Source organism: Hippocampus guttulatus, chromosome 1 (genome assembly GCF_054856545.1).
Source record: "Hippocampus guttulatus isolate MCC_2025c chromosome 1, RoL_Hgut_1.0, whole genome shotgun sequence".
In the NCBI taxonomy this organism is placed as follows: Eukaryota; Metazoa; Chordata; class Actinopteri; order Syngnathiformes; family Syngnathidae; genus Hippocampus; species Hippocampus guttulatus.
Genome location: NC_141261.1, coordinates 10,442,121 through 10,469,576, shown reverse-complemented (window position 1 = coordinate 10,469,576; position 27,456 = coordinate 10,442,121). Strand labels below are relative to the sequence as shown.

The 27,456-nt window shown below is 42.5% G+C and overlaps 1 protein-coding gene and 1 long non-coding RNA gene across 2 annotated transcripts; one reads left to right on the top strand and one right to left on the bottom strand.

The window, feature by feature from the left end:
• Positions 1-1,906: 1,906 nt before the first annotated feature.
• Positions 1,907-27,456, bottom strand: plxnb1a (plexin b1a). The gene is made up of 37 exons (XM_086108904.1): positions 26,590-27,456; positions 26,225-26,467; positions 25,094-25,276; positions 22,569-22,697; positions 21,807-21,907; positions 21,564-21,696; positions 20,403-20,559; positions 19,922-20,030; positions 19,094-19,202; positions 18,099-18,857; positions 16,628-16,726; positions 15,992-16,114; positions 15,503-15,596; positions 15,211-15,380; positions 14,410-14,561; positions 14,237-14,342; positions 13,722-13,858; positions 13,460-13,633; positions 12,700-12,916; positions 12,368-12,610; positions 11,533-11,709; positions 10,758-10,906; positions 10,559-10,659; positions 10,276-10,493; positions 9,429-9,607; positions 9,250-9,316; positions 8,875-9,021; positions 8,436-8,610; positions 7,783-7,886; positions 7,527-7,611; positions 6,920-7,092; positions 6,448-6,608; positions 6,056-6,203; positions 5,574-5,638; positions 4,399-4,474; positions 4,130-4,204; positions 1,907-3,604 (listed from the first exon to the last, which is right to left on the bottom strand). Exons 1-37 carry the CDS (start codon positions 27,454-27,456, stop codon positions 3,500-3,502), a joined length of 6,510 nt encoding a protein of 2,169 aa, XP_085965030.1. The 3' UTR covers positions 1,907-3,499.
• Positions 5,566-6,646, top strand: LOC147210345 (uncharacterized). The gene is made up of 3 exons (XR_015100677.1): positions 5,566-5,679; positions 6,065-6,198; positions 6,501-6,646. It is a non-coding gene; the product is annotated as an uncharacterized LOC147210345 (long non-coding RNA).

Below are 27,456 nucleotides of genomic sequence, written 5' to 3'. Positions count from 1 at the left end.
TTATCAGTCCAAAACCTTTTCGACATAAAATACTGACGGCCACAAAAAGAATTTAGGACATAAAGCAAAGCACTGTGAATCAATCACACTTAAGGACATTTATAGCGGATGACAATCAAGACCAACATTTTGACAGGTTACGTTACTTGAAAAATATCATTTTAAAATAACAATACCTCTTGTTCAATCCCAGTATTGTGATGTGAGTACATGTTAAGTATATCATTCATATTTATTATATTAGTGCATGCGCATCATGGGGGAAATTAAGAAACGTCGTCATACCATAACGGTCTTCTCTTGGGTTCTCAGCATCCTTGAGCTCCAGCTGCTTGAGGCCTCCCAGGACCTCGGAACTAAGAGATAACCCAGATTTACTCCTGACACACACATACACACACACACAAAGTATGTGAAGACAACAACAACGGCAGTTGTACACAGCATACCTCTATCAAGGCCAAACAATCCTAATTTGGAGCCACACCTTTCGATATACCGGATACTGGATATGCCTTTTTATTTTTTCATTAAGATGCCTGCATTATTCACTGAGAACTGATGGAAAGTGAGGCCAAATGTCTCCTTTCCAGCTCACTCATCCAAAGCTGTCTGGATAAGAGTTGGCTGTCAAGCAACACGCAATCCACTTTTATTTTTCTTCTGATCCTGCTGATTGACATAGCTACAAAACGCAAACGCATATGCGCCAACATGGAGTTGTTTGCATTGCACATTTTGATGACATGTCAAATATTTAGGGCTGGGCTCGTGTTGCTTTCGGGTCCCTGAGGGCAAAGGAACTACTTTTAACTAAGTTCTTACAGACTTTCATCCCTTTCTGGAAATTTGGCCCGCGGCACAGGTTGCTAAATGCGGACATACGGAAGTCATACTATTTACAACTCAGATGTCAATCATTTGGTAGCCTGGCAACTAGCTGCTGTTCTGGCCTACAAGAAAAGAATGAGTGAGATAAAGCACATCCAAATTTGGATTCAGAGAGATCTACAACCTTTTACATGTTGATCCAAAAAAGCGATCAGATCTGAAACTTGCTGCCTAAAATAAATAATAGCATTCTTCTGTGGAGTTCTGAATTTTATGAAATTCCACTGGAATTACTATTTGCTTTATTCCATGGAAATGTGAGTATTGGAAAAAATCTCAGAATGAGACTTGGAAAAAAAAAAGTTACCTCAAAAGCATCAAGACTTCCCTCTCCCCAGCCACTTCTTCCGATTCTTTCCGAAAGGATCCCCAGGCACTTCAAGGGGAGCTGGGAGACATAGTGTGTCATCCCAGGGGCCTCTTGCCAGTGGGACGTGCCCAGAACACCTCACCAGTGAGGAGTTCAGTAGTCATCGTAATCAGATGCCCGATCTACCTCGGCTGGCTTCCCTCAACATGGAGAAGCTGTGGCTAGACTCCCTGGGCATGACCGAGCTTCTCACCCTATCTCAAGGGGAGAGCCCGGACATCCTGAAACTGAAGAAACCTATTTCATTCGCTTGCATCCAGGAAATTGCGTGAGTTTGATGCTGTCAGCAGCAGAAATGATTATTTACTTGGTCTCAATTTCCCGTGAAACTTGATGACAGAATCAAGCAAACAAACAAAATGGCATCGACAGAGTGAGCTAAGTGTAATTTGCAGCAAACCATTTCAATGACACTGACTTGGAAGATAAAAGTTAAAAGATCAAAGTTTGGAATGAAACGGCTTACCAGGATCAATCACGTGCCCTTCCGTAGCAACGGCGCTGTAGAAGAACATCGTTAATTGTCTCGGGTAAAGATATCAACTCATGTTATGAATAAGAATGTGAGCATGTCTCAAATAAAGCCGGCAAGACAACTCTAATATTAATCTGATGTATCGCAATCGGTTATAAGAAGTCAAACCATTGTTAGAACCAGGAACACTTTATTGTGATATGTTCAGCCATTGTTAAGTCAGGATTACTTGGGAAGACTGTGCATCTACAGAAAAAAAAAATTACAATTAAGAGCGTCCACATCCACCCGCAAGCTACAAGCTACACTAACGTGTATGTACAGGGTGAGGGCTTGCAAAAATAGTCAGTACCACATAAAAAAAAAAAAAAAGTTTTGTTTTTTCTGAAGTCACAGCAAGAGCTCACATCTTAAAACAACCCAAAGGTTTCAAATAAAGATGTTTTTTTTTTTTGCTTTGAAAATAAAAAATAAAATACAGTGAACTTGGAAGGGTATCTCCGGAGGCAAAATCCTAAACATTTACCGTCGTAAGCGATAAAATAAATAAACAATAAATAAAACGTTTCAAGGCAAAATAATTCACAGAGGATCAAAGGTACCTTCATGAAACCAACAGACGTTAAAATAAACCAAATAGCGGGTCGGGGGAGACAGGTTTTACGCGCATTTTTCTGAATACGCTTACGTTTGGAGAAAAACACTGTTGCAAATGACTTGATTACAACGACGAATAACCAAAAATAAAAATGAACAAAAGTTTCAGTCATGGCACGGTGAGGCTGCACTTTGGCACAGAGATGCTAAATGCTAATATCGGGATGCTAACAGCAACAACAAAAGCTTTCTCTGTCATGCCCGTCGGCCTAGTTGCAAATAAATGAACCGCACAATTAAAAGCACCTATTTAAATCCTTCTTTTAAGACAACCGTCAATGACATTTGCTTGAGCGCCTTTTGTTAGCAAAAGCGCCGATTCAAAATGTTCTTTTAAGACAACTGTCAATGGCATTTGCTCGAACTCCTTTAGTAAGCTTAAAAAAAAAAAAAAAAAGACGACGACAAATAGAAAGTGATCTTGTTCTTAAGCCTCAATAACGGGCATTCTTTTGTGATTTTTTTTTATTTTTTAGGAAGTGTTGTATCTTGTTTGTACCGATTTCCGTGAAGGGGAGGGACAAGGAATGTCTTTATCATCTTCCATGTTGGACGGATCAGTTTTTGAGTGAAAAGTTACTTTATAGGGTTTTGATAAAACCTTGATTTGGTTGCGTTAGTTAGTGCTTCCGTGAGTTACACTGCCCGCGGAAATTGTGACATTAGAGTACAATATTTTTGATAAGAGCCGCGAGTAAGTGGGTCCCCGTTGAATTGAGGATGACTTGAAAGAACAACAGAAGGTAACTCGAAGCAAATTTGTCAAGGCCGCTTTCCATCCAAGGTTGACAATTTTTTTTGGAAGACATTTCTAACACTTGGGAGAGCCGTTTCAAGTCAAGTACTTTGCGCCCTTTTCTCCATCTCCTGTGTCTCATGTGGACTAATGCATGTACTTTGTACATTTTTAGGAATGTTCTGTGTGGTTTTCCGTCGAGATCCAGTGAGGAAAGCAAACATCCTTCCTTATCGTTTCCCTTTCTCAAATGCCGACGTCCACAACGTCCTTGGTTTGGGTATAAAATTGTTCTGCTTTCCAAGAGATGGCATATAATTTCCCTTCAAAGTCTTCGTGGTTTAAAAGGAAAACCAATCTGGGTGTTGGGTCATAGATCTGTGACTTTGTTCTCGACGGCGGCAGCAATCTGCTGCAGCCTGTATCCAAGCTGCATCTTCTGGGCTGTGCAGTCCTCCTCCAGGGCTGTGACGATCTTGTTGGATTGGACAGAAATTGTCAAATGAAAATAAATAGACAATATTGTCACGAGAGTTGCATTATTTGCAAGAATACAGAACACATAAAGACAAGGCTTGCGGCGAGCCGCTTTGATATTTGACAATATCTTGCTGGAATGTCATTTTTAATATTCTGCGGGCAAATAAAGAGCTGTTAAGTTACAGTTGGTGCATTGACCAAATGATATTCAAATTCTGTTCTCTGATACTCTGTATGAATTTGATGGTCTCATGCGCCATCCCGTACAGTGCATTGTAAGCACTGCAAAGCTATTGTTAGCGCAAAAGAAAACTTCTTCCAACAAGCCGGCTGCTATAGTGACAGTTATGTATTTGAATAAGGAAAAATGAAAAGGAATCAACTTATTTTTTACGTTCGTATGCAAATGTACTTAAAATGTACGGCAAGTATTAAACCACACATATTTTTCAAATGTACAGTTACCATCTGCACGTCGTCAACATGCAACTGTCACACTGGACGATTTTGTGACACTCACTTGATCATAGTACTTGTTGATGTACTTGTACAGCTCGTGCAAAGCCACCAGGAAGTTGACTTCTCCGGCATAGTTCTGCGTTTAGACGGGTGAAAACATAGATGAACCATGGGGGAGGGGGGGGGGGGTGTAAAGGAGCCGCATTGGTTTCCATTCATAATTGATTTTAAACTTAACATCCATCTCAAAAGGAAACCGCGATGAATGATTTAGAGGTTCTAAGCAAGGACAACATTTTCCAACATGGGAAGACATGGAAGGTAACATACACGAGAGAGCTCTGCCAGGGCTGAGTTCATCTCCTGGTCACTGGCTGAGATGGTTTGACGGATGTCGGCGTAGTACCTGGAGAAAGCAGAAGCTGTAGAGTTGAAAATGCGCCCTCTTTTTTTGAACATATCATAAATACTAAATACTGTTCCGAGGTTTTTCTATCTTATGTATTTGTTTCGAAAAAGCACTTGCTCTCAATAAGGGTTGTGGACGAGCTGGACACGAGGGAGGGTACACCCTGGACTCTGACAGTCAATCGTAGGGCACATATGGAGCCCTGCAATCCGTTTCACCTACATTCTTCACACTGCGTGACTCCTCTGATTAGTGAACATCAGATAACACACACCTCAAAGCACACCTTAACTACACCATGGAACGATCCTGTGCCACAATAAGCCACTTGCAGATTTCCTCCATGCATGCGTGAAAATCGAGGCGGGAGAAAAAAGGAGAGAGGCTCGCAAACAACGACAAGCTATGTATGACGGCACACAGGTATATTTCCTAACTGTATGCCTTGTGGCTTGCAGCCACCGATCAGAAGGCTTTAAAAACCTCATGTGATAAAACTGCAGGTGCCCTTTGTGCCATGTTTAAGCGTTCTCATGGAATTTAGAGGCTTGAATGTTAGCATTCTAAAAACAAACAAACAAAAAAAAAAACAATTAAAAAGCATTGTCAACCTTTGCTACTTATTCTATACTGCTCAAAAAATAAAGGGGACACTTAAACAGCACAATGTAACTCCAAGTGCCCCCTCTATTTTTTTTTTTAGCAGTTTATTTTCATATATAATATTTTAAAACCGAAAGGGTAAACCGCTTAAATCCAAGGAAATGGCCTATATACAAGTCCCGTATAGTGTGAAGCGGGTTTGGGGTGCTTCAAAGGTATGCATGCTACATCAACAACTTAACAAGGCAAATAAAGAAGACAGGTTTGTTACATAAAAAACGGCTGTCTAATGAAGCTTCAACCCATCACCAGTGTAAATGTGCAGCAGACAGCAGTGAGTGTGGCGTGTCTGCTTTGAGAGCATCCAAGCACGGAAGCCTCGCAGGCCTTGTCTACCAACTGTCTGGCCCTGACAGATTGTCCCAGGCCTCCCTCTCCTCCAATGCAGAGTGCCCCAGGCCAGTGGGCTGACTGCCCGCCCAACAGTTCCTACCTCTCCACCATCTGTTTGTAGCGCGGGATGTCTCTGGCGTAGAGCAACTTGTTGATGGGGGAGTCCTGTGAAAGGAAGACAAATTTAAATCGTGTCCCGCGTTCAGGTAGGTCAAAAAAGGCTCCTCACTGGGCTGAGTTTCAGACCTTAAAATTTATACGATGAGCTAGAATCAGAATACTTTATTCTTATGTACAATAATGAAAATCGAATGATTTATCAATATTAGAAGTTTTATTACTAAATGATGTAACTTTAGAGCAGCGCACTCACAGAATTTTGGTTCTCAGTGTACCTGCTCTATCGAATGCTGGCAAATACAAAGAACCAAAAATTGCTGCATCTCTCGTACTCATCAGACCGCGCAAGTGTACCTAATAATGTGGCCGGCGAAAATGCAATACTTGCAGCGACACACCGGCGGAGTGGTTTTAGAACGCTCTCGACAGCAGTTTTATATTGCCTGACTATGCTCGACTCACCCGTCCCAGTTTGTGGTCAGCAATTGTGCAAGAGTCCATAAAAGTCTGAGCGATGACAAAGAGCACCGCGTCCACGTGGTCTGAGGTCTGCACGTTGAAGATGAATTGCGGATTCTTCAGGATGTTGATCCAAAATCGCAGCGGTAAGCTGTTTTGGTTAGACAATCACACGCATCGGCTCTATCAAAAGGAAAACTAACCATAAACAAAGCAGTTCTGTAAACTGTACACAGTAGGAAACGAGAGAGGTCTTTTTGGCTTGATTTATAGATTCAACGTTACAACACACTTCTACACTTATTTGTCAATGGTTATGATATTATTGCAACAGTGCATTGCAAAACTACAAATTACTTTATTATTATTATTATTATTTTAACAATGGCTGTTACCTGTTTGTTTTCCAAATATGGATCGTCTCCGGGTCGCTGATGTTGTGCTGCAGGGCCTGCTCATCCAACAAGTCAAAAAAGTATTTGACAGCCAGAGGGACGGGACGACTGGTGCTGAGGATGGCCGTGAATAAATCATCCACAAACTTCTGCAGTGTGCCCTGACAAAGAGTCGAGCAAGACAAATGGAAGGGGGCGGGGGCAGGGGGGGATGGGGTAATGCATTTTTCAGTCTGCAACCGCACAAGTGTCATGTGTGTACTTAAAACTGATTTGAGTTTCTTGTTTGACATGAATTTTAACCAAACCACTACTTAAGCCAACAAAAATGCATGGCATAACATTTACCAAGAAAATGCCAAGAAATTGATTAAAAACCATTGCATTGCATCACATTTTTGCAGAGAGTTGATCAACTTTTTAAGAGTGAACACCGGGATGCTCTTTCATTTGTGAATGTTCACTCCGTTACCTTCATGGAAAGAAGTCGGGTGAGGTAAATTTCGGGGATGGCCTTGGCTCGCTCGCCGCCCTTCTCCCTCACGCTGCCCCTTCTGTGTTTGGGCAACTCTGACTCCTCGGTGGCTTTCACCAGATGCCACAGCTTAATGCCTCCTTCCTCGCCATCATCCAGCATTGGTGTCTCTGATGGGCGGCGAGGAAAAAAAAAACGGGGTGGAGGTGGAAATTGTTATTGTTAGAGTATATTAAACACTTACGTTATGGTACAATTCACCAAGATAAAATATGTGTCAGCAAATAGCGTTTAATTTGCATTTATAACAGATCAAGCAACTACATTGATTTACACAAAAAAACAAAACTATTTTTTTTCTACGCTTATGTTTAACAGTACAGTACACTCACGTGTCAAAAGTCTCAAGGCAGTATAGGTGGACAGTTATCTGCTATTGCCCCTTTAATCCCGTTACAATGTAGAACTACAGTGGGTCCAACATAAATTACTTATACAGTCAAACAGCGACCTCCTGTGGTAATTCGTTATTTTTTTTAATTTTTTTTTTGCTTCATCCTGCGTGTGTATTTGTATACTACTGTGTGTGTGAAAACAAACTCACTTTCTCCAGGCATGTAATCATGGCTGTCATGGAGGTGATTTTTCGTGCTTCTCGGGATGAGGGCGACAGTGGCTCCATCAGGGACCTGCACCACCGCAGGGAGAAAACCACACCATTTTCAGCACATAGCATAGACAAGAAGCTAAAAACAGCATCACCGTGTTTATTTATGAATCTATTTCCAGCAATTTTGCCCAGGTGTATTCAGTGTTAGGGTGATGTACATGTACACTATGTATGTGTGATTGAGACTGACCTTGTAGTGTTGCAATGTATTGAGGCGCTTCCACAAGCCCTGCACAATTGATGTCAGGTCCTCATCTGACAGGATTAAGTGACCTGCCACGCCCGAGCGCCATTCTGGATGGAAAATAGTAATTACATTATATTAGTCTGTTCAACGGGATCTGGTGTAAATGAAAACAAATTGCATTTGTCACTTGGGTTGTCTTTAGTAAATTTGAAAAAGCGTACATGCATCTTTGTTCATCTATGTTGTGATTTTTTTAAATATTTTGTGCGTGTGTTTGTTTTCGAATAGAGGTAAGCGTAAATAAAGGCCTTTGGAGGCCATGGAAAAGATAGAGGTACCAGTACATTCAGTGAAGGACCCCTACAGTATCTTGACATCTAACATTGTAGTTAAATTTATCAGGGGGAAAAAAGTTCCTTTAAATTATTATCAAATCATGTAAAATGGAAAAGTTTAAAGAAATATTCCATATAATGATTTTGTGCTACAGGCTCAACCAGTCCTCAGTGCTCAGAATTAAAATAAATTACAAATTCCTCATAGATTAAAAATATATATATATTTTTTAATTTTTTTGTTTTCCTTGTATTATGACAACATTTAAATTGGACTTAAGGCAACCATGCTATTAGGCTAACAATGCACAGAAGACTTACCAAGGTGTAAGGAGTCAGCATGTGGCCTCAAGGTGACGGATGCCCCCTTCCAAGTTTGGTCCAAAAGTTTCTCCTTGACTTGGGTGATGGTGTCGCAGTCCAGGACCTTGGCGGGCACCGTCTGAGTAGACGCTCCTCCACTGGCAGCAGCAGCTGGCATGACGACATTTAATGTCTGCATTGACAAAATAGAATTTTGAGGATGAGTGAGAGAGAGAAAAAAAACCCTACCTTGTGCATCAGGTGAAAGTAAGATATTTCAAATTGTGACCATGACAAATAAACTGCAAAAACAACACCACCAGACGTGCCAAATATCAAAACAGACCCATTGTCATGATATGTGGAATGAGCCTCAATGGAAGCATAGTGCAACAATTCCTAATCGGATTGGAATTCAACCCTGCATAATAATTATATTTGAAGCGTGAGCTCTGACCAAGCTACGGTACTCGACATCCTCTCGCAGCAGCCGGTTATCATTCAAAGTGTACTTGGCTTTTCCTGTCACAGCATCCACGGGTCCCTTGTCCACCTGGTGCTTTATTGCCCGGAACAGCATGTAGAATGACTCCCCTGCTGATTCCTGCCCAGGAATTATTATAGGAGGTCAACAATGTCAGATCACAACAGAATTAATTCAAGACTCATTCAGCGATTGTACAGAATGGAAAGTATTTCCGACTTAGAGGGTGCCATGACTAACCATCCAGTACGTATGACGGACAATAATCTCAGGCTGTATTCCATGTACTCAAAAGTATAAGCTAACCATTTGATTTGAAGCATCTAACACAGATAACATGCTACGTACCCGCAGGAAGTTGAACAGGCAAATGGACATCCAGTTTGTCAAGAGCTTCTCAACCACAGATTCAGTTCTAGGGGAAAAAGAAAAAAAAGTACATGTCTACAAAAATAAACATAAGAATAATTATGATGATACAACACCTTATTAAGAAACAAAAAGGACAATTTGGCTGCCCTACAGACCTCCTCAGCATCAGCTTTGGGTTTTTGGCCACATACTGTTCCACCAGGTCATTAAGTAGAGTCTTCAGGATGTCTGTGAAATACTCCAATTTACCATGGAGGGCCACAGTCAGCAGAGAGGCCACATAGGCCCGGTCCCTCGGGGAAAATGTCTGTTGGGCCTCTAGTGTGTGAATAAACTGCAAGAGCAAGACAAAGACGTGAAAAATCCACAATATAGGAGGTGTATGTATGTATGGATGGATGGATATAACGACCGTATTTTCCGCACTATAAAGTGCAGCTAAAAGCATTCAATTTTCTCAAAAGCCGACAGTGCGCTCTATAATCCGATGCAACTTATATATGGATCAATATTCAGATTTCTTGGACATAGTATTTTAAATGTTCTGTCAAGCTCTTTTGTTACAGCTGCAGCAGTTTGAAAGCGCGATATAAATAAAGCTGTATTGAGCGAGACGAATAAAAGTTTTCTTATCTTATCTTATCTTATTGTATTCATTTAGTGTAGCTCCATCTAGTGGATGCATAATGCAACCTTATCCACTATTGTAGATTCTATTCTGAATATGCGATGTGACCAAAATGAAAAGTTATATAATAGGCCATTCATTGAAGGTGCGCCTTGGACTCCAAAGCACCTTATAGTGCGGAAAATACGGTACAGTATTATAGGTATTTTGGATTTTATGGACAGTTAAGTGTTTTTTTCATTTCACTGTAGAGAGAGCGCCTAATTTTGTATCTTTGCAGTAAAAAAATAAATAAATAAAAAACATAAGGGGGGCGGGTTGTTGTGTATATACAACAAACAAAAAAGACAAACACCGGGCTGTTGATGTCTAACCTTGGTGAGAAACAGTTTACTGTTGAGCAGATTAGACAGCTGAACGAGCCCTTGCTCCACAGTCTGCCTGCGACTTTCCGGGACATCCAAATCTTGTCTCAGCGGTGACTCCTGGTGGCCCGGGAAGAAAATGCGCTCTGCATACGCCTTGTATTCCAGGAAAGGAATACCCGATCCCACCAAATCACTGGACATGTCCATCATCTCAGTCATCAAGTCTGATGGGAGTGAAACAAAATTTTGAGACTTATGAAACATCACCAGACTGTAAAAAAAAACATACCTGTGAACTCCTTCTTGCAGCGGTCTCGCACACTGGTCTCCAGATTCTCCAATTGGATCTGGACTTTTTTGTAGTCCCTCATGGCTTGTTTGCTCTTCTTCCTGGCAATCAACAAATATAATCACGACACAAAGAAAAGCATGGGCATCTCATGACGGAAGCTGTAAACAATATTCCACTTTAATTTTTTTTTTTTTACCTATAAATGAGGACAATTATGAGCACAATGAGGACGACTATTGAGGCTCCCACCCCTACTCCCACTTGGGCCTCCAGGGGGAATATGGACAGGCCATTGCTGTCATACTGAACCCTACCCAAGGAGAAGTTCATGTTGCCCATTTTCACCTGGAAGACACAAGGAAAGAAAGAATGCTAAGTCTTATGACTCACTCACACAGGGCCACTTGTCCAGCGTGTCGAATGCTCAACAACAAAGTATGACAAACTCCCGAAGTCAAAATAAATAAATAAACACTTGCACAGATTCAGAATCAGCCCTTGTTTTTTCTCTAGAATATCAGGTTTTCCTAAAAATGATGCTAATAATAATATGATATGTCATATAAGGCGGCCCAGTAGTCCAGTGGTTAGCACGTCGACTTCACAGTGCAGAGGTACCGGGTTCAATTCCAGCTCCGGCCTCCCTGTGTGGAGTTTGCATGTTCTCCCCGGGCCTGCGTGGGTTTTCTCCGGGTACTCCGGTTTCCTCCCACATTCCAAAAACATGCGTGGCAGGCTGATTGAACGCTCTAAATTGTCCCTAGGTGTGAATGTGAGCGTGGATGGTTGTTCGTCTCTGTGTGCCCTGCGATTGGCTGGCAACCGATTCAGGGTGTCCCCCGCCTACTGCCCGAAGACAGCTGGGATAGGCTCCAGCACCCCCCGCGACCCTAGTGAGGATCAGGCGGTTCGGAAAATGGATGGATGGATGGATATGTCATATAGGTATACGTTGTTATCTATTTACTCACTGTGAACTCAGGCAGACTATCCATAGCCTCCTTTTTCTGGCTGGTGCCTACTGATGGTTGCTTGGCTGGTGGTTCACAGTACAAATGGTTGTGAGTCAGGGTCTTCACTGAGCATACGCCATCCCCGATCCGGGCCTGGACCTCATGTTTGTAGATGGCCAGGTCCAGATTCTCTCCCTAAGGGAAAATGATTGTTAAAAATATGCCTGGAAATTCACAACCCCCCCGCCCCCCCATCAGTTTTGTCTTACTGTAATCCGCAAAATAAACTTGGAAAAAAATAGAAACCTTATTTTTACATGTGTGTGACCATGTTTCAAAAGGGGAAGCCTGCCGTGCTTGTGCATTTACTTTAGTCGGGCATTATAACTTTGTTTATAAATGGGATAACTTATTTTTACACTTGTATGACTGAATTTCAGATAAATAAAAGTTTCCACTATAAAGAGCAATGCTCAATTGAATAGGACATAATTAAAAACAAAGTAATAAATTACAATCATAAATGAATCGTGAATGTGACTTTGGGCGAGAGGCAGATTACACCCTGAACTTGTTGTCAGTCATTTGCGGGGCATACATAGACAAAAATAAATAAATATATATATAAAAATCCTCAGGTTCACATGTGGACAATTTAGAGTCTTGAGTGAACGACCATGCACACTTTTGGGAATGCAGGATAAAAATCACAGTACATGGGGACGACCCATGCAAAGACAAGGAGAACAATCAACCTCTAAAGCTCAAAAATGTGAGGCAAATGTGTTAACCAGTACTTCAGCTGGCGGCCAGATGAATTAACTGTTTGTAAATCATGTCCATCGCCACACACCTCAACAGAGATGATGCTGCCAGGTTTGTGGTGGTACGGTTTTTCAGGGTCATTGCGGTTCAGCATGTACAGCTTTGGGTTGGGTTCGTAGCTGAATGCTTCATTGCCCACATTGTTGAAGTCAAAATGAAGACTGTCCAGCAGGAAATGAACTTTGACCCTCGCTCTCCTGGCGTCCGGTCCAACAGCCGGCGTCGGGCACAAGATGAGGGACGAGCTGTTCACTATACAACGATTCTCATACTGGAGTTGGGGTTGGACAGAAGGAAGAAAGAATACAATAAATATTTATTTGTAGAAAAGAAAAGGTGGATTTTTGCCACTTTGCAAACCTGCTTGACATGGCAAAGTGCGCCCTGAGAGCAGTCAGCCTCGGGGATGATCCTCCGCCGTCGCTTGAGTGGCATCTGCTCATCTCGTCCTCTTAGCCGACTGATGCTCCGCCTCCTCCTGGGAGGAAGAAAATCTGGCGGGCTGAGGGTGACTCGAATTTTGGGGTCTTGAACCACATCCAGGTTTTGACCCGACACGCTGATCATCCTGCCTCCGCTGCCAGGAAAAAAAACAAAAGCTTGACAGATGAATTTATTAGGCTGTCATGCAAGTGACATTTTACCCAAATTAGGCACGGTTTGACATCAATTGCATATAATCCAGCCACATTCCCAAACTGGTTCTTTTGATGTAAATGTATTAAAAATGTATTCATAATGGCTGACTTTACTGCATAGAAATTTGAAAAATCTTCAATGTCAAACTTGACCGAAATCAAAGTTGATAAAATTGTTATCATTATCCTTGGGTATGATGCAAGGTTTAACGAAAGGAATAATAATACCAATACTTAATATTATTATTACTTAATGTTGAATAAATTTTCCAGTGAATAATGCAAAAATGAAAATTATTTTTTCAAAATGTTACAGCAAAACATTTGACCATGGCAATAAATTCAGTGTAATTTATTCAAACAATTGAGTACTGTACATAATTGACTTAATAAAATGCTACGTGCATCACTTGCATTAAAAAACAACACCAACAACATTCTAAACAATTCTAAATGTATTTTTTTGATGAAGTGAAAAGCACCTGAGAAAGCTTTTGGATGGCGCAGCCCACGAAATGTTGGGGTTGGACATGTAGTGATACACAATGCCCATTAGGTGGCGTTCAGCCCCTCCAAAACGCACCATGATGCTATGTTCGCCAGTTCTGTTACTGGCTCTGGTCAGACAGCAGATCTGATCCTCCTCGATGCTTATCCTGAACAAAGACATTTCAACAACCACCCCATCAAACAAAAAATAGGGGAAAAAAAGTAGTACATCGAAAATGACGGTCTGACACTTACACCATACATGGTATTCCTCCAATGAGAACGCTGACGTCACTTGGGTGGCCCGTCTTTAGGCGACGACCTTTGATGGTGACAGACGAGCCTCCTGCTTTAGGCCCTCTCTGGGGGGAGAGACCGCTCAGTATGGGATCCTAGCATTGAGAAATAGAAATACAGCATGAGAAGAATGCCCGCAGAGAATAAAAACATACGTTTCCATAATACACTAACATCCAGCCGTGAGGGTGATTTCCTGTCAAGATAAAAGAGGGCTCTGGGAAACACCGGAGGGTTGTTTCACAGCTCGAAGCCATTCATGTGCTTATCACTTTGTGCTAATTAATTAGAGGCTGGCATCCAAGGAGATGAGTTGCTTGATTGAAAAGCAGCTTGCGCATGTAGCGTGAGTCTAAGTGACACCTTGTTTAAAAACATACCACCAAAGCAAATATATTGAAGTAGTAACACAAACACACTGTTTAAAAAAAAGACATACATTTCAAGCTTCTTTTCACAAAAACGGTATTTACCCGAAAGCTGAAGGTCTGAACAGACACTCCGAGTCCTCCCCCGCTTACTTTGACGGAGGCCTGTCCACTCTTCTCTCCCCGGCTGCTTGTAGTCTCACACACGATCCTAAATGACACAGGTGTCGTCAGCAAACGCGCCTATACCAATTCATGATTTGACTTCCATTATTGACCTTGAGGAGATTTCATATCGGCTATTGATGACACTGCAGGGAACCTCAGCAAGCGTAACAGAGTTGAGGATGTCTTCGGCCCTCTGTCCAAGATTGGAGCCTGAAATCGTCACCAAGGTTCCTCCCTCGACAGGGCCGGAGACGGGATCCAACTGAAACACGAGACAAAAGCTTTCTGATTGACACAAGATCACATTTCAAACACACACAGACACACCGGCCTCCTGTTTATAACATAATATAATCATAGCTCAGAGGTATCTGCAGGAAAAAACTTGGCTTGATGATCCTGGGTGAACGCTCAAGTTGATGGATGACTCTTTCCTGTTTTTGTGTCTTAATGTTGATCGTCTCTCAGTGGGTTGGCATCAAATATAAGGCGTCGCCCACCCCCCAAAAAGTATTAACTCACACTTTCACTCGCCACTTTTCCGATATTTCATTTCCATGTACGTGTTTATCGACATGACAAAAAAAAATTACGATAATTGAATGGACCACAAGAAAAAACAGTCTGAACAATAAAAACATGACACATGGGTAACGGGCAGTAAAATAATGCGTAGATTTGGGGACACCCATTCCACAGCAGCAAACTTCGAGCTACTTCATGGGTACATAAAAGGTTTACTAGTAAAATATTGTCATACAGTATGCAACTTTGGGATGGAAAATATTCAGCAGCAACACCTTCTGCAACCGAACGCGTGTTTATATGCATGATTATCATTGTGGACAGTTGTATTCATTTTTCTTTCAACTGACTCGAAACGTCCAAAGAGGATAAACTCCAACACTTACGAAATGAATGACAGGCGCAGGACAGGTGTTTTTGACATCGTCGGCGCAGGACTCATGGTAGACGCAGTGGGAGCCAGCGGGGCTCCCGCACCAAACGCAGCCGTACTTGGGGTCGGCGGTACGACATCGACTGCAGTCGGATCTCCCCACGGAGCAGTTGTAAAGAGTCACTGAGGCAGGAGAGAGAAAAAGAGGTCAGCGAGGAAAAATAGGTCATTGTTATGTTAATATACAGGACATTCTGCGTGGAGGGTTGCCAACGTGCTGTGGCACATCGAGAATTAGCCCCCACCGAAAAGGTCATCGGCGCTGTCAATGAGAAAGTTATCTTTCCTTCTCACGTTGAACATGGCCGGGTATTCCTCCATCAAAGCGGAATACGCAAACTGAAAAAGAAGCAGTCCAAAAACATTGCTCGTTATTAGGCGTTATCTGCCTGGTTAAGATCGTGAATAGCTACATTTTATACGGTACATTGCTAAGTGCAGTTTATGGGTTTTTGAAAACAAAATGTCTGTCTTATTGATATTTGAATGAATCCTCTTTTTTGCTCTGCTGAGACTATTTAAACATCAGAATCCTAACAATTACCGAATTCTACTTAAAGCTAAATTGGAACTTTACAAATGGAGCTTGATGAGCCAAAAAAAAAAGAGAAGAGCCAATTCATAAACATATCCATGCGAAATGTAGGTTTCAAGTATGTTCTGTACATAGCAAACAAAAAGAGGTTCAAACAAATGATCAACATGATTACCTTTGGAGGGAAAAAAAATCTGACCTGATGTGGTTTGCAGGTAATCAAAAAGAGGGAAGGCTGTTTGGCATCTGGTTCCACAGATGCTTCGACCACCACTGACCGATTCTCAATGTCCAGCACGCATTCATAGTCCAGATTTTCATCCTAAACGTAAACAAAGCTTTTCAAGAAACACTTTTCTCAAAATTTGGAGAGGGACATATACATGAAAAACAGCTCTACTTCAAAAATATGCTAAAGAGAACCATCCATATTTTGATCCGCTTATCCTCGCAAGGGTCGCCGAGGGTGCTGGAGCCCATCCCAGCTGTCTTCAGGCAGCAGGCGGGGGACACCCTGAACTGGTTGCCAGCCAATTGCAGGGCACACAGAGACAAACAACCATCCGCGCTCACACTCGCACCTCGGGTCAATTTAGAGTGTTCAATCAGCCTGCCATGCAATGTTTTTGGAATGTGGGAGGAAACCGGAATACCCGGAGAAAACCCACGCAGGCCCGGGGAGAACATGAAAACTCCACACAGGGAGGCCGGAGCTGAAATTGAGCCTGGTACCTGTGCACTGTGAGGTCGATGTACTAACCACTGACCACCGGGCCCCTCCTAAAAAGAACCGGCTTTTGCAAAACAATCAAATAGCCGTCAGGTTATACCATACCTGAAACAGGTTGAGGTGTTGTCCCACCACTGTAATCTTCCTTTCTACATTGACAGGAAGGAGGGAGGAATCCTGAATTTTCTCCACGCAAGGACAGTCCTGGAAAAATGAAACACATGCACTGGTTTGAATTGACTGAAAGAAAATCCCCCAACTCCTAGCCAAAATTACATAAATATTATTAAAAAGAAATCAAAACAACTAAAAAAGTTTTGTTCATAAAAAAATTAATACATTTAATACGGTACATATACAGGTTGTTTAAATACTTCTTATCATGAGCCATTTTAAGTCAATGAGATGATGATACTGAAATGGGAGTTTTGACTGGGAACTGGCTGAAAAGGTCAGTTTCCAGTGACCTGAAATGCTGTTTGCATGTGGACGTAAAGCTAAAATGACCTGCTCATAAAAAGATTGAGTTACTTGCCTTTGAGGTGACATTTCAGAATCAGCCTAAAATGTCCTATAAACTTTCCAGGTGAACTTAATTTGACCTTTTGTAAACTTTTGAATGATATTTCCGTACTTTTTTCACAACTCGCTCATCTCTATCAAGGAGCTGTGCCACAAAATTGATCAAGGCTCTAAAAAGATGTTCTCACTGAAGTGGCCAATGAATTTAACAGTGTCGGAGAGACCGGAGGATTCACAGAAAGCCAAAGAAGTGGACTTCCTTAAAACAGACACACACAAAAAAAAGCTATAAGTCATTGGAGAACTGCAAGGTGCGTAAAACGCACTGGAACAAACAGTTGGACACGTGAATTCAAAAGTTTAGAGGCCAGATTACGTTCACCCGCAAAGGTTATTATAGTGCATTTCACTGAAAGCAGAAATATCCCCAACGTTTTGTGAGTAGTGTAGAATACAAGTATTTACATTGATAAACACCCAGGTTTCTGTGGACATCAACCCTCAGTAAATACAGAAATGATACGCATAAGCAACACTTGATAGCTGTACGTCGACTAAGTTATTTGTGTTTATTTTCTAATAGGACAAATTGTTTTTCAAAAATGAGTGGTTTACCGGGCATGATAAGTTCTACTCGTATGCCCATATCAGCTACAGCAGGGTTGTCCAACTCTGGTCCCTGTCCGGCATTTTTTCGACAACTTCTTCCAACACACCTGATTTAAACTGAGGGGTGAACAATTGCGACTGGAGGCGGAGGTAGCGAAATGCATGTTCATGTCAGAGTTAATCAGGGTTCGTTCAAGGTCGCAGATTTTCTCAAAACATTCGCCTAACGTTCACCTGACAACAGTTTTAGTGTCCTTTTTTTTTTCCTTCTCAGAAGGAAATTTTGAACATGTTCAGGGTTTCCTTGCAACAAGAAAAGCACAGGTGAACGTTTGGCTACCATGTGCGCCTATTGAACGAATCCTGACAAGAGCGCAACATTCGCTGTTTAGTGTCGTCAGGGCTTGGGAGTTGGACACCCCTGAGCTACAGCTTCTGAACTCACCATTAAGTAAGAAAGAGCGGAATCTGCCTGGTAATTTTCATCAGAGTTGGGCTGAAACACCATGTCAGGGGATTGTGTAAAGGCGAAGTTGTCATTTGCACCTGCCAAATAAAACGGGACTCTGTCCCCATCTACGCCAGCTTCAGGCCTCCCCCACACCCATGGAGAAGTGTCACTCTTATCCGAGCTCACTACTGCAATTTCCTCAGTCAAGTCACTGCCAGCAAGGTCTGACAAAGTAGCAACTTCACCGGATGTGGTTGAGCTTAGACCAGAGGAAGAGTCTGCTGGCTCACCGGAGGGCTCAACGAGGCCCACTTCGGAGTCTATCGGCATAACTGTACTGCTCGGTAATGTTGTGTGAGAATCGTTGTCGGCATTCTCTCCAGTTTCTACCACCCAATCAATACGCTCGTCCTCTGATAAATGTCTCATTGTGGCCACATTTCCATCAGACGTTGTGAGCATGTCAAAGATAAAGCTGTCTGTGATGCCGGCTTCTGAGTGCAGACTGGTGGCCTGGCTGAAGGTCCCAATGAAGTGGGGTGTGGGGTCCGTGGCATGGCGCGATGTGGACTCGCTGTTAAGAGTGGGAGGGGGTGTCGCTGTGGTGGCAGCCGGAGTGGTCGTAGCAGGTGTCGCGGTGGGTGGCAGCTGCGTCGCTGTCACTGTTGTTGTTGTTGTTGTCGTAGCGGTCGTCACAGTTAAAGTGGTCTTTTTTCTGGTGGGTGGTGGAATGGTGGATGTCGGCGGTTTGTACTTGTGGATGGAGAAGTGCAAACGAACAAGCAGGAAAGGGCAAGGAAAAAAAAAAGGCAAGGGAGCACAAAATTAGGATAAACAAAAAGACTGAAGAATCCAAAATAATAAAACAAAAGTGGAAATGGAAAATGTACACAAGCGCAGCAAATCGGGCGAGGCACACAAACATACGTGTGTGGCATGATGCAAGTCGGTGAGACTTTGACAGAGCCTTGCCATAAATGTTGACTCACATTTTGATTGTAGATGGTGACGCCTCGGCTGCAGGTGTGTCTGTGTGTGCAGACATGCTCATGGATACACCAGTTACACCCCCAGCGACTGCTAACACAACCTTGGCATCTAGTAAAAAAAAAAAAAGCAAACAAAAAAATACAAAACAAAATCATTCATAATTAGCTAAAAAATATCCTCAATACATCCATTCATCCGTTTTCTAATCCGCTTATCCTCACAAAGGCCGCGGGCATGCTGGGGCCCATCCCAGCCATCATTGGGCAGCAGGCAGGGGACACCCTGAACTGGTTGCCAGCCAATTGCAGGGCACACAGAGACGAACATACTCACAGTCACACCTGGGGACAATTTAGAGTGTTCAATTCACCTGACATGCGTGTTTTTAGAATGTGGGAGGAAACCGGAGTACCCGGAGAAAACCCACACAAGTCCGGGGAAAATATGCAAACTCCACACAGGAAGGCAAGACCCGGAATCGAACCTTGCACCTTTGCACTGTGATGTGCTAACCCGTCGATCCCCGACAAAATGTATTTTATCACAGTTAATGGTTGAAATTTCAAGAAAATGTACATTACAAAACATTGGTCTGTATCACTAATAAAAAGCCCAAAAGCAAAATGGTACAGATAACACAGAACTCCAAAAGCAAATGTCTCACCGAAAGCGTTGTCTATATGTCATTGTGCTCGCTGCTGAATAAAAAAGTCTCACTTAGGCAAGAAAGCACATGATTTATCGGATCTAATTATGTTCTGGTGACACATACAGAATATGTGTGTGTGTGTGTGTGTACGTGTGCGCACATACGCGCGTATACTCACGGCCTCCGTTCAGAGAGCTTCTGCACAAGGCTACAGTCGTACAAGGTAAATTCCGACTCCGCTACCGTTACGTTGAGGAAACGTAGGGAAAGGATCACCATCACGAACTCTGGAGGACGACCAAACCACTTGATTACAATAATTACTGTATATTCCTATACAAACTAAACAACGTGTATTTTTTTAATAACTGCTATATTTGCGCATGCAGATAAGTTGGAAAGTTATCGCGAGGAAAAGAAAAAGCTAATTTTCCCCTGCATTTTGCACTTTTGAAAAGGGCATTGAGAAAACATCTTTTTAAACATAGGATATTTTTGTTTTAGTGTACTCCATTTTATGAGCAACTTCAAATTCATCGATCCACCCTCAAGTTTCTTTCTACTACTATTCTAAACCGACATTTTTGTAGCCCAGTGTGTAGCAAAGTGTTGTGTTACAACATATAGCCGTATACCTGCGGAGTAAACCTGAGGCTTACCGTTTCCATGCCCAATGGGGGGTAGACTACTGGCATCAGGGGTACGGCATACAACACCGGTGTTTGTGAACAAGGCAGGAGCTTCGGTGTCATGGAAGAAGCAAGAGTAGGCCTCTCCTTCTCCTAAACTAGGGAGTCCTTCGACTGACACTGTAATCTGTGGGAGAGGAAAATAATAATCATCAAAAAAGGCAATGAGCTTTTTGACTGTAAATCAACCTTGAAAGCAGTGATATATTGTCTATATTATGGGACTCCCCTTGCCCTAAAAATATATATATTTGTGAGGTAGCTATGACTGCAGGTGTTTTTGTTTTGTTTTGTTTTGTTTTTTGGAAAATCATTTAGAGATGAAAAAGAATGCACATTTTGTAATTACTGTAGTGAATACTATTGGTGAATTATTACGGTTCCCAGTATTATGACAATATTCGATGACTACGATGAGAGTGATCTTTGACTCTTTCCATGCATTCTCTGCATTCTCAGTTATACTAGATGAAGTTTCCATCTGTAGGCTAGTCATATTTGTAGGCGGAAAAATATCGGATTGGAGAAGCCAAAAGCCAGCCACAACTCCCCAAAACACGAACTACAGTAGTTACCATGATTACAACTTGAAACAGTAATGCTTCATATTGACATTTTATTGTGGTTTAAACGACCCCACAAAATAATAATAATAGTAATACCGTATTTTCCACACTATAAGGCACACCTAAAAGAATGCTAGCTAAAGACCTAAAACAATCCGACAATGCTCCTTATAATCCGATGGACCAATATTCTGATTTCTTGGATGTAATATTTAAATTTTCTGTAAAGCACTTTTGAAGACTCAATATAAATAAAGCTGTCTTGTATTGTATTGTATTGTATTCCCTTTAACATAGCTCCATCGCGTGGATGCATAATACAATCGCAGCCACGATTGTTGCTTCTATTTTATGCGCCCTACATACAGTTTTAAAATAGGCCATTCATTGAAGGCGCGCCTGATAATCCGAAGCCTCTTATAGTGTGGAAAATACGGTAATCATTACGGGCATTTTTTTTTAAAGCTGATGGAGAATTTAGGAGAAAAAACATACAGTCACAGTAGGCTAAATTTTGATATTTTGTCATTACTATATATTTAGAAGATGTGCACCCCCCCATTACATTTGTCTTCTCCCCGCGGCTGATGTTGTATAGGCTGAGATGCTGGATGCCGAGGCACTGCTGTGTGTGGTTGAAACTCCACAACCACTGACCCTTGACTGACCCTCGCCGGCACTCCCAACGTTGTCCACACCTGAAGCACCAATGTGCGTTGTAAGAACGAACGAAATACAAGCAAAGAGCATGAGAACATAGCTTCAGTGGGGCTCCGTTCTGCAAAAACAAAGTTGCACGCGGACTCACCGCCCCTCCAGGACACACCAGCCACAGTATGGGTCATTGGCAGACAGACAGGACTGGCAATCGAGATGATCGGCACATTCTGCCACAGGACGCTTCTCTACCTGAAGGTCAAATGTATCCTTTTAACCAAGTTGTAGTCCATTTACATTCATTCAGGATTTCAAATTTAAAGAGTGGGCTCTCTGAAGAAAATCTCATAGCTTTTTCAGTCTTTTGCATGGAGACAACTGGCTGTTGGTTGAATGGACAGGCCACCACACTGGAAAGGCTACAGCTGTTAAACTATTTCAAACAAGAGCACTCCAAGAGAGCCAAGATTTTGTCACACCTGCAAAATCAATGCGCAGCCACAGTCTCGGATTTTAATACCTTGAAGGGGATTCAAATTCATCCAGAGCTTCCTCTGAATCCAAGAAAACAAAATGAATGCAAACTGGATTTTCAGCCAAATGTGGACCCGATCCAAATCGGACTATATTTACACTACTTGTCGCAAGACAAAAAAAATTCCAACTTGTTTATGCTCATGTTGCCAAGTTCAAGATGTGTCATGACAGGACAGAGAGTTTCACCCTTTAAAATAATGATTAAAGAACAAAAGAGAAGACTACCTTATCATGACAACAAACAAATATATCAGGTTCACGAGCTAAAAAATGTATTGTTAACCGCACCTCTCCTTTATCAAGTTGACAGTAAAGACGTGAAAGAAGAATTGCTGATTCATCCATGAAAGTGTATATATCCTCCGACACGACTTACAGAAGCTTTGGTCATGATGTAGATGTGCGCGCCTTTCTGGTCCAGTATGAGGTCGCTGTTAATGGGGGAGTTGGGCTGGATGGTCACATTGGCATACACCTCCACTTGGCCATCTTGGCCCAGATACACCTGAGAAAGACCATTCAAGGATACAGACTCTCAATATCATGCTCAAAGTAGATGGATAGAACATCAATCTTACATTGATGAAGAAGGTACTCTATTGTTGCGGTGCATTGACAAACATTGTGGATGTTTTCATTGGTTCTTCAGCGACAGTTTTGAAAGTACAAGAAAAACGAAATAAAGTTTAATATGGTTGGGAGTGTTCATGCAAGAGAAAAACAAACCTATACTAAAAATCTTATTTAAATAACCCTTTCATGCACCAATCATAATAACCTGTAACCTGATAAGATGATAAGCTGTCCACTGTAGTGACCGCTGTCCCTGAAATGGTTAAAATAAATAACTAAGTTACAAAAACGACATCCGTTGCTCTGACAATTTTGGGAAAGATCAACGGCAAAAAATCTATTTTTAGTTTAGATTAGCTTGCCCTGCGAGTGTGGCAATTGGATGTACAAGTATGTCCCCCTTTTGCATAACAATGCATTTAAAACTTGGGACAGCACAACTGTAAAACTGCTCGGGGAGAGGCCAGCACCAACGGTTAGTTTGTGCCTTGATCCACCTTCTCAGTAATGCAGAGTTGAAAGCAGGTTTTTTTCATGGGCGATATGGCATGACACCTTCTTGTGACTCGCAGCCCTGCTTGGATCATTCAAAAGCTAAGAACTGCATTGCTGAACTGGCCATATGGAGCAGTATTTTTTTTGTTGGTGATACAAAAAGGTTTAGCCCTAAACCCAATAAAACGTTTGCAAGATCACAGCCGAAGTGGCTATGAATGTAATTAGCACACTCAAAAATCCAATATAAGCAGAGGAAGACACCCCTGGTTTCAAATGATTCCCCAGCCTTCAAACTCTCATGTTGCCTCATGTTTATGAGATTAGGAGCCTTTTTTTTTTTTTTTTGCTGCCTCTCTCCATCCGGCGGCACGCGATCACTGTGAGCAGAATCCCCATTATGAGGATGCACTCAACACATAATGGCAATGAAAGTTGTTCTGTGGTGCTTGGTAGTTTAGAAGTAATGTACTCGTGCAGATTTTACAAAAATCTATTTGTCTTTATTTATGAAATATGTCCGTTTTAAGAGTCCTTATCAGATGGATGTCAACGGTGCGCTACAGGTGGTTATACACAGCTGCTGAGTTGGCAGTTACAAAATCAAGTGTTGCTTGCACATGGAATAATATTTCTGGTCAGCCGTCTTCCAAAACAAAGAAAAATACATTTCTGTCTCATAGTCTTAGCTCAAAAATGCATTACTTTCCAAGTGTCCAACAATCACATAATAAAGTGCACGTAATAAAAACCAAATGGCAGGATTACGGAGCTATTCTTCTCCTCGTGTGCCGGAGTTCTGTGAAGGACGGAATGACTGAAATCTTCAAGGTGTTAACAATCGCTGACATTTGTTGCTCATGTTTTAACAGGTGCAAAGTGTGCTCAATTTTCTGAGAAGTGAATCAAGTAACTGGGTACGCTGCCGTGTGCATTCCAGCACTTATCCAACTTCCAATGCCAGGTTTTCAAATATCAATTCTAAATATTTAGGGGAAACATTCTTGAAATATTTTTTGACCACATAAGAAACTGTTTAATGCAGTGGTCCCCAACCCCTGAGCCACGGACCGGTATCCGCTCCATGGGTCATTTGGTACCGGGCCGCACAGACAGAATCAAGAACTTACATTACTTCCGTTTCATTTATTTCGGAATCTGAAAGATGTTTTGCTTTGAAAAATTACCGAATTCTCTGTTAAATCAGTTTACAGTTTGTCACTCGACACAGGTCAAGGTTACCGCTAAAATAAAACCCGGGAGCTAGCAAAATGAGTAAAAAACAAACACCTTTGGAAAGTGTCTTTGGGAAGGAGGGGAAAAGAACCAGCCAGGAGACAGAAGAGAAGCCTACGACTTTCAGGAAAAAGAAGGCTACATTTAATAGACAGTATCAGGAGTCCTACTTAATTTAAAATACGGATTTATCACGCACCAAGCCCACTCGGCATAATATGCGGCGATGGTGAGCCATATTTTTCCTGCACTTTGTATTTGCGGTGTATCTTATTTTGAAGGCACTTTTAAATTTTAGCGACCAGAGAGCATTGCGGCCAGATAGGGCGTTCCTCGTGTCATGATTCGTCTTTTATTTTTATGTTTAGAAAATACAACAGTTTTCATGCAGGTCATAACACATTATATCGTCGTATTTATCCGGCCTTGAAGGTTGGTCCCTGAAAATATTGTCTGACATTAAACCGGTCCGTGGGGCAAAAAAGGGTGGGGCCCGCTGATTTAATGTACAAAAAAAACCCAACAACAACAACTTGGCAGGTGGGTGCACAAAAACTGGAGGGAGTTAAGTACTGAGTGATGAATGTGATGAGCTACCTTGTGAAGTGTCCCTTTGGAGTCTCCCAGGAAAGCAATGCTGTGGTCGTACCTCACACTGACAGCCACAGCCGTGAGGTGGGTAGAAAAGGTTTGCCACACAGCCTTGGCTACTACCGGCACTCTGCTTGCCATTGGACTCGGGGTGTGATCGGAGCCGCAGGGATATGCTTGAAGGGTATTCTGCAACATAGACGTGACTATGGTTTATTCCAAGCTGATCTGTCCTTTGCGAGAGAAAAACATTCGACGATAGAGAAATTTAATTCATGTTTAACTGTCACCAAACACCGTAATGTTCGGGAGATCCTGTTTTGGATGTCTTCTAATCTAATCTTTGGTCGTTTCATGACTTCCTGTTGGTTCTCCAATGACTTAATGTTCTTCAATCGTTGCGACGGGTGTACAGCATCAATCAAAGCGTGTCACACCCAATCTAAATTTCTTGTCTGCAAAGTCTCAAAACGCTGCAGATTGAGGAAAAAGGCGAGAAATGTCAAAGTTTTTCAACCCTGCTTCATGTTTGCGTCTGGAAAACCACATTTTATTGTCATCTATCCTTTTGCCTCTCGAGTTTCATTCTGCATTTCTTCAGTTCTTTTCTGTGGTCATTTTTCTGGCAGGGCTTGTCTTTGTCCTTTCATGTTGTCCATTTTGACCTTGTTCCTCCTTGCCAGTGCTCATTACATCGTTGTACAAAGCTGATTCCAAGTTGCCTTGGTTTACTGAACTCCAACTGCCAAGATGTAAGCATCTGTGGGTTGCAGCTGGTCAAAGCTACTTCTGGGGCAACTGGGCTTCACTCCCGTGGCCTAATTACAAGACTTGCCTAAAAATCACTTCACTGCATAGCATAATGCAGTTTAATCCCACTAAAGCTGCCACACTTTGTTGCTTGACTGGACTTTTACTATGTTTACGCTTTCTCTGGCCACTGACACCAAGTGAGGTGAGTAAATAGCAGGAAATGATCTATGGTTATGGCCCGCATAAATTTATTAGCCAGTGTGCAAGCTGTTGCAAGGACATTGAAAAAAAGGTTTAGAGTGCAATTTTCCAGGGGAGTAGGATAACAGACAAGATAAAAGAAACATGCCAGTTTTACAAAATAGCTATATACTGTGTGCATACCCTGAGTAAGTTGGCACAGCTCGACTTGACCTCATACTCGATGTAGGCCACCTCTCTTCCATCCTCCAACATCCCATCTTGGGTGTAACACAGGTCTCTTATGGCGTCAATGCGTCTGTCAAGCGCATCCAGATGGAAGATGCACAGAGCTGAGCCATCTAAGGGATTTTGGTTCGTGGCGCTGACACGGGTGGAGAACACTCCCAATAAGTCCTCGCCCTCCCTGTCTTGACCTTGACCCACCTGTTAGATGTAGACAAAATCCAAGAAATTCAGTGAGGTGCCATAGCAGTGGTATAATCTTGAGCCGAAGACAGAAGCAACAAAACGGAGAGAGAGAAACGAAGGAGAGATACTACATTTACCTGCGCTGCTTGGAGAAGGTTGTAAACTCTGGAAGGGGAGGAGGGCGATCGACAAACGAGAGGAACTTCCACATAGGAATAGTAAGAGGTGTCATCAAGGCAAACCCTGGCCGCATAGGTCTGATATTCCCTTGATGACGACTTTATGTCTCGGCGGTAAAACAAGAAGTACACGTATGTTCGCCGTGTGAATGTGGTCACAAAATGGTGGTCATATTCCGACATACGGCCAGCGACGGCGAGCTTAGCCGTCTCCTCATAGGAAAAAATCGGTTCTGATGAAAGGTGTCGGGTGGAAATTGGTGGCTGGCTGGCGGTGTAGCCCCTACCCACATACATCACAGACTTTTCCCCACCCCGAAGCCCCACCACAAGCCCCACGGTTGAAACCAACGGATCATTGGCTGCCACGTACTGAGTGTCCATTGGCCTCTCGGTGGAGAAAAGAACCTCACTGATTGATGTCAGGCTCCGTTTTTGGCAGGTGCCTTGGTATACACTGCCGCAGGTAATCAATTCCGATCCTTTCGGATCCACCAGCAGTAATTTGTTGTGGTTACTGGTTCTCCTGGCCTGGGGACAGTTGGACTCTGTCACAGGAGGGATGCAGTCTTTGCTGTCACTCACAGGTCCAGTTTGCTCCTCTTGTTCCAACCGAAGTCCATCTAATCCATCCAGCTGAAAAAGGTGGTCCCTGGCCCCCACATAGACTTTCCCTATGGATGGGTCGGGATGGAGCACCAGGTGCTGGAATTCGGTGTCATCACGGGAAAAACTTGGGTAAGAGTGACCATGGACCAAGGCAACGATGTCGACGACGATGAAAAACAAGAGTAGGGAGGAGTTCTGAGCCTTCCCATGTAGCAT

Coding starts and splice junctions, on each gene's coding strand:
- plxnb1a (XM_086108904.1), bottom strand. CDS start 27,456: ATGCTACATGGGAAGGCTCAGAACTCCTCCCTACTCTTGTTTTTCATC. Junction 21,697..21,806: donor TGGTGTGTCCTGGAGGGGCG/GTGAGTCCGCGT, acceptor TTGGTGCTTCAG/GTGTGGACAACGTTGGGAGT. Junction 9,022..9,249: donor GCCTGTTCAACTTCCTGCGG/GTACGTAGCATG, acceptor ATTCCTGGGCAG/GAATCAGCAGGGGAGTCATT.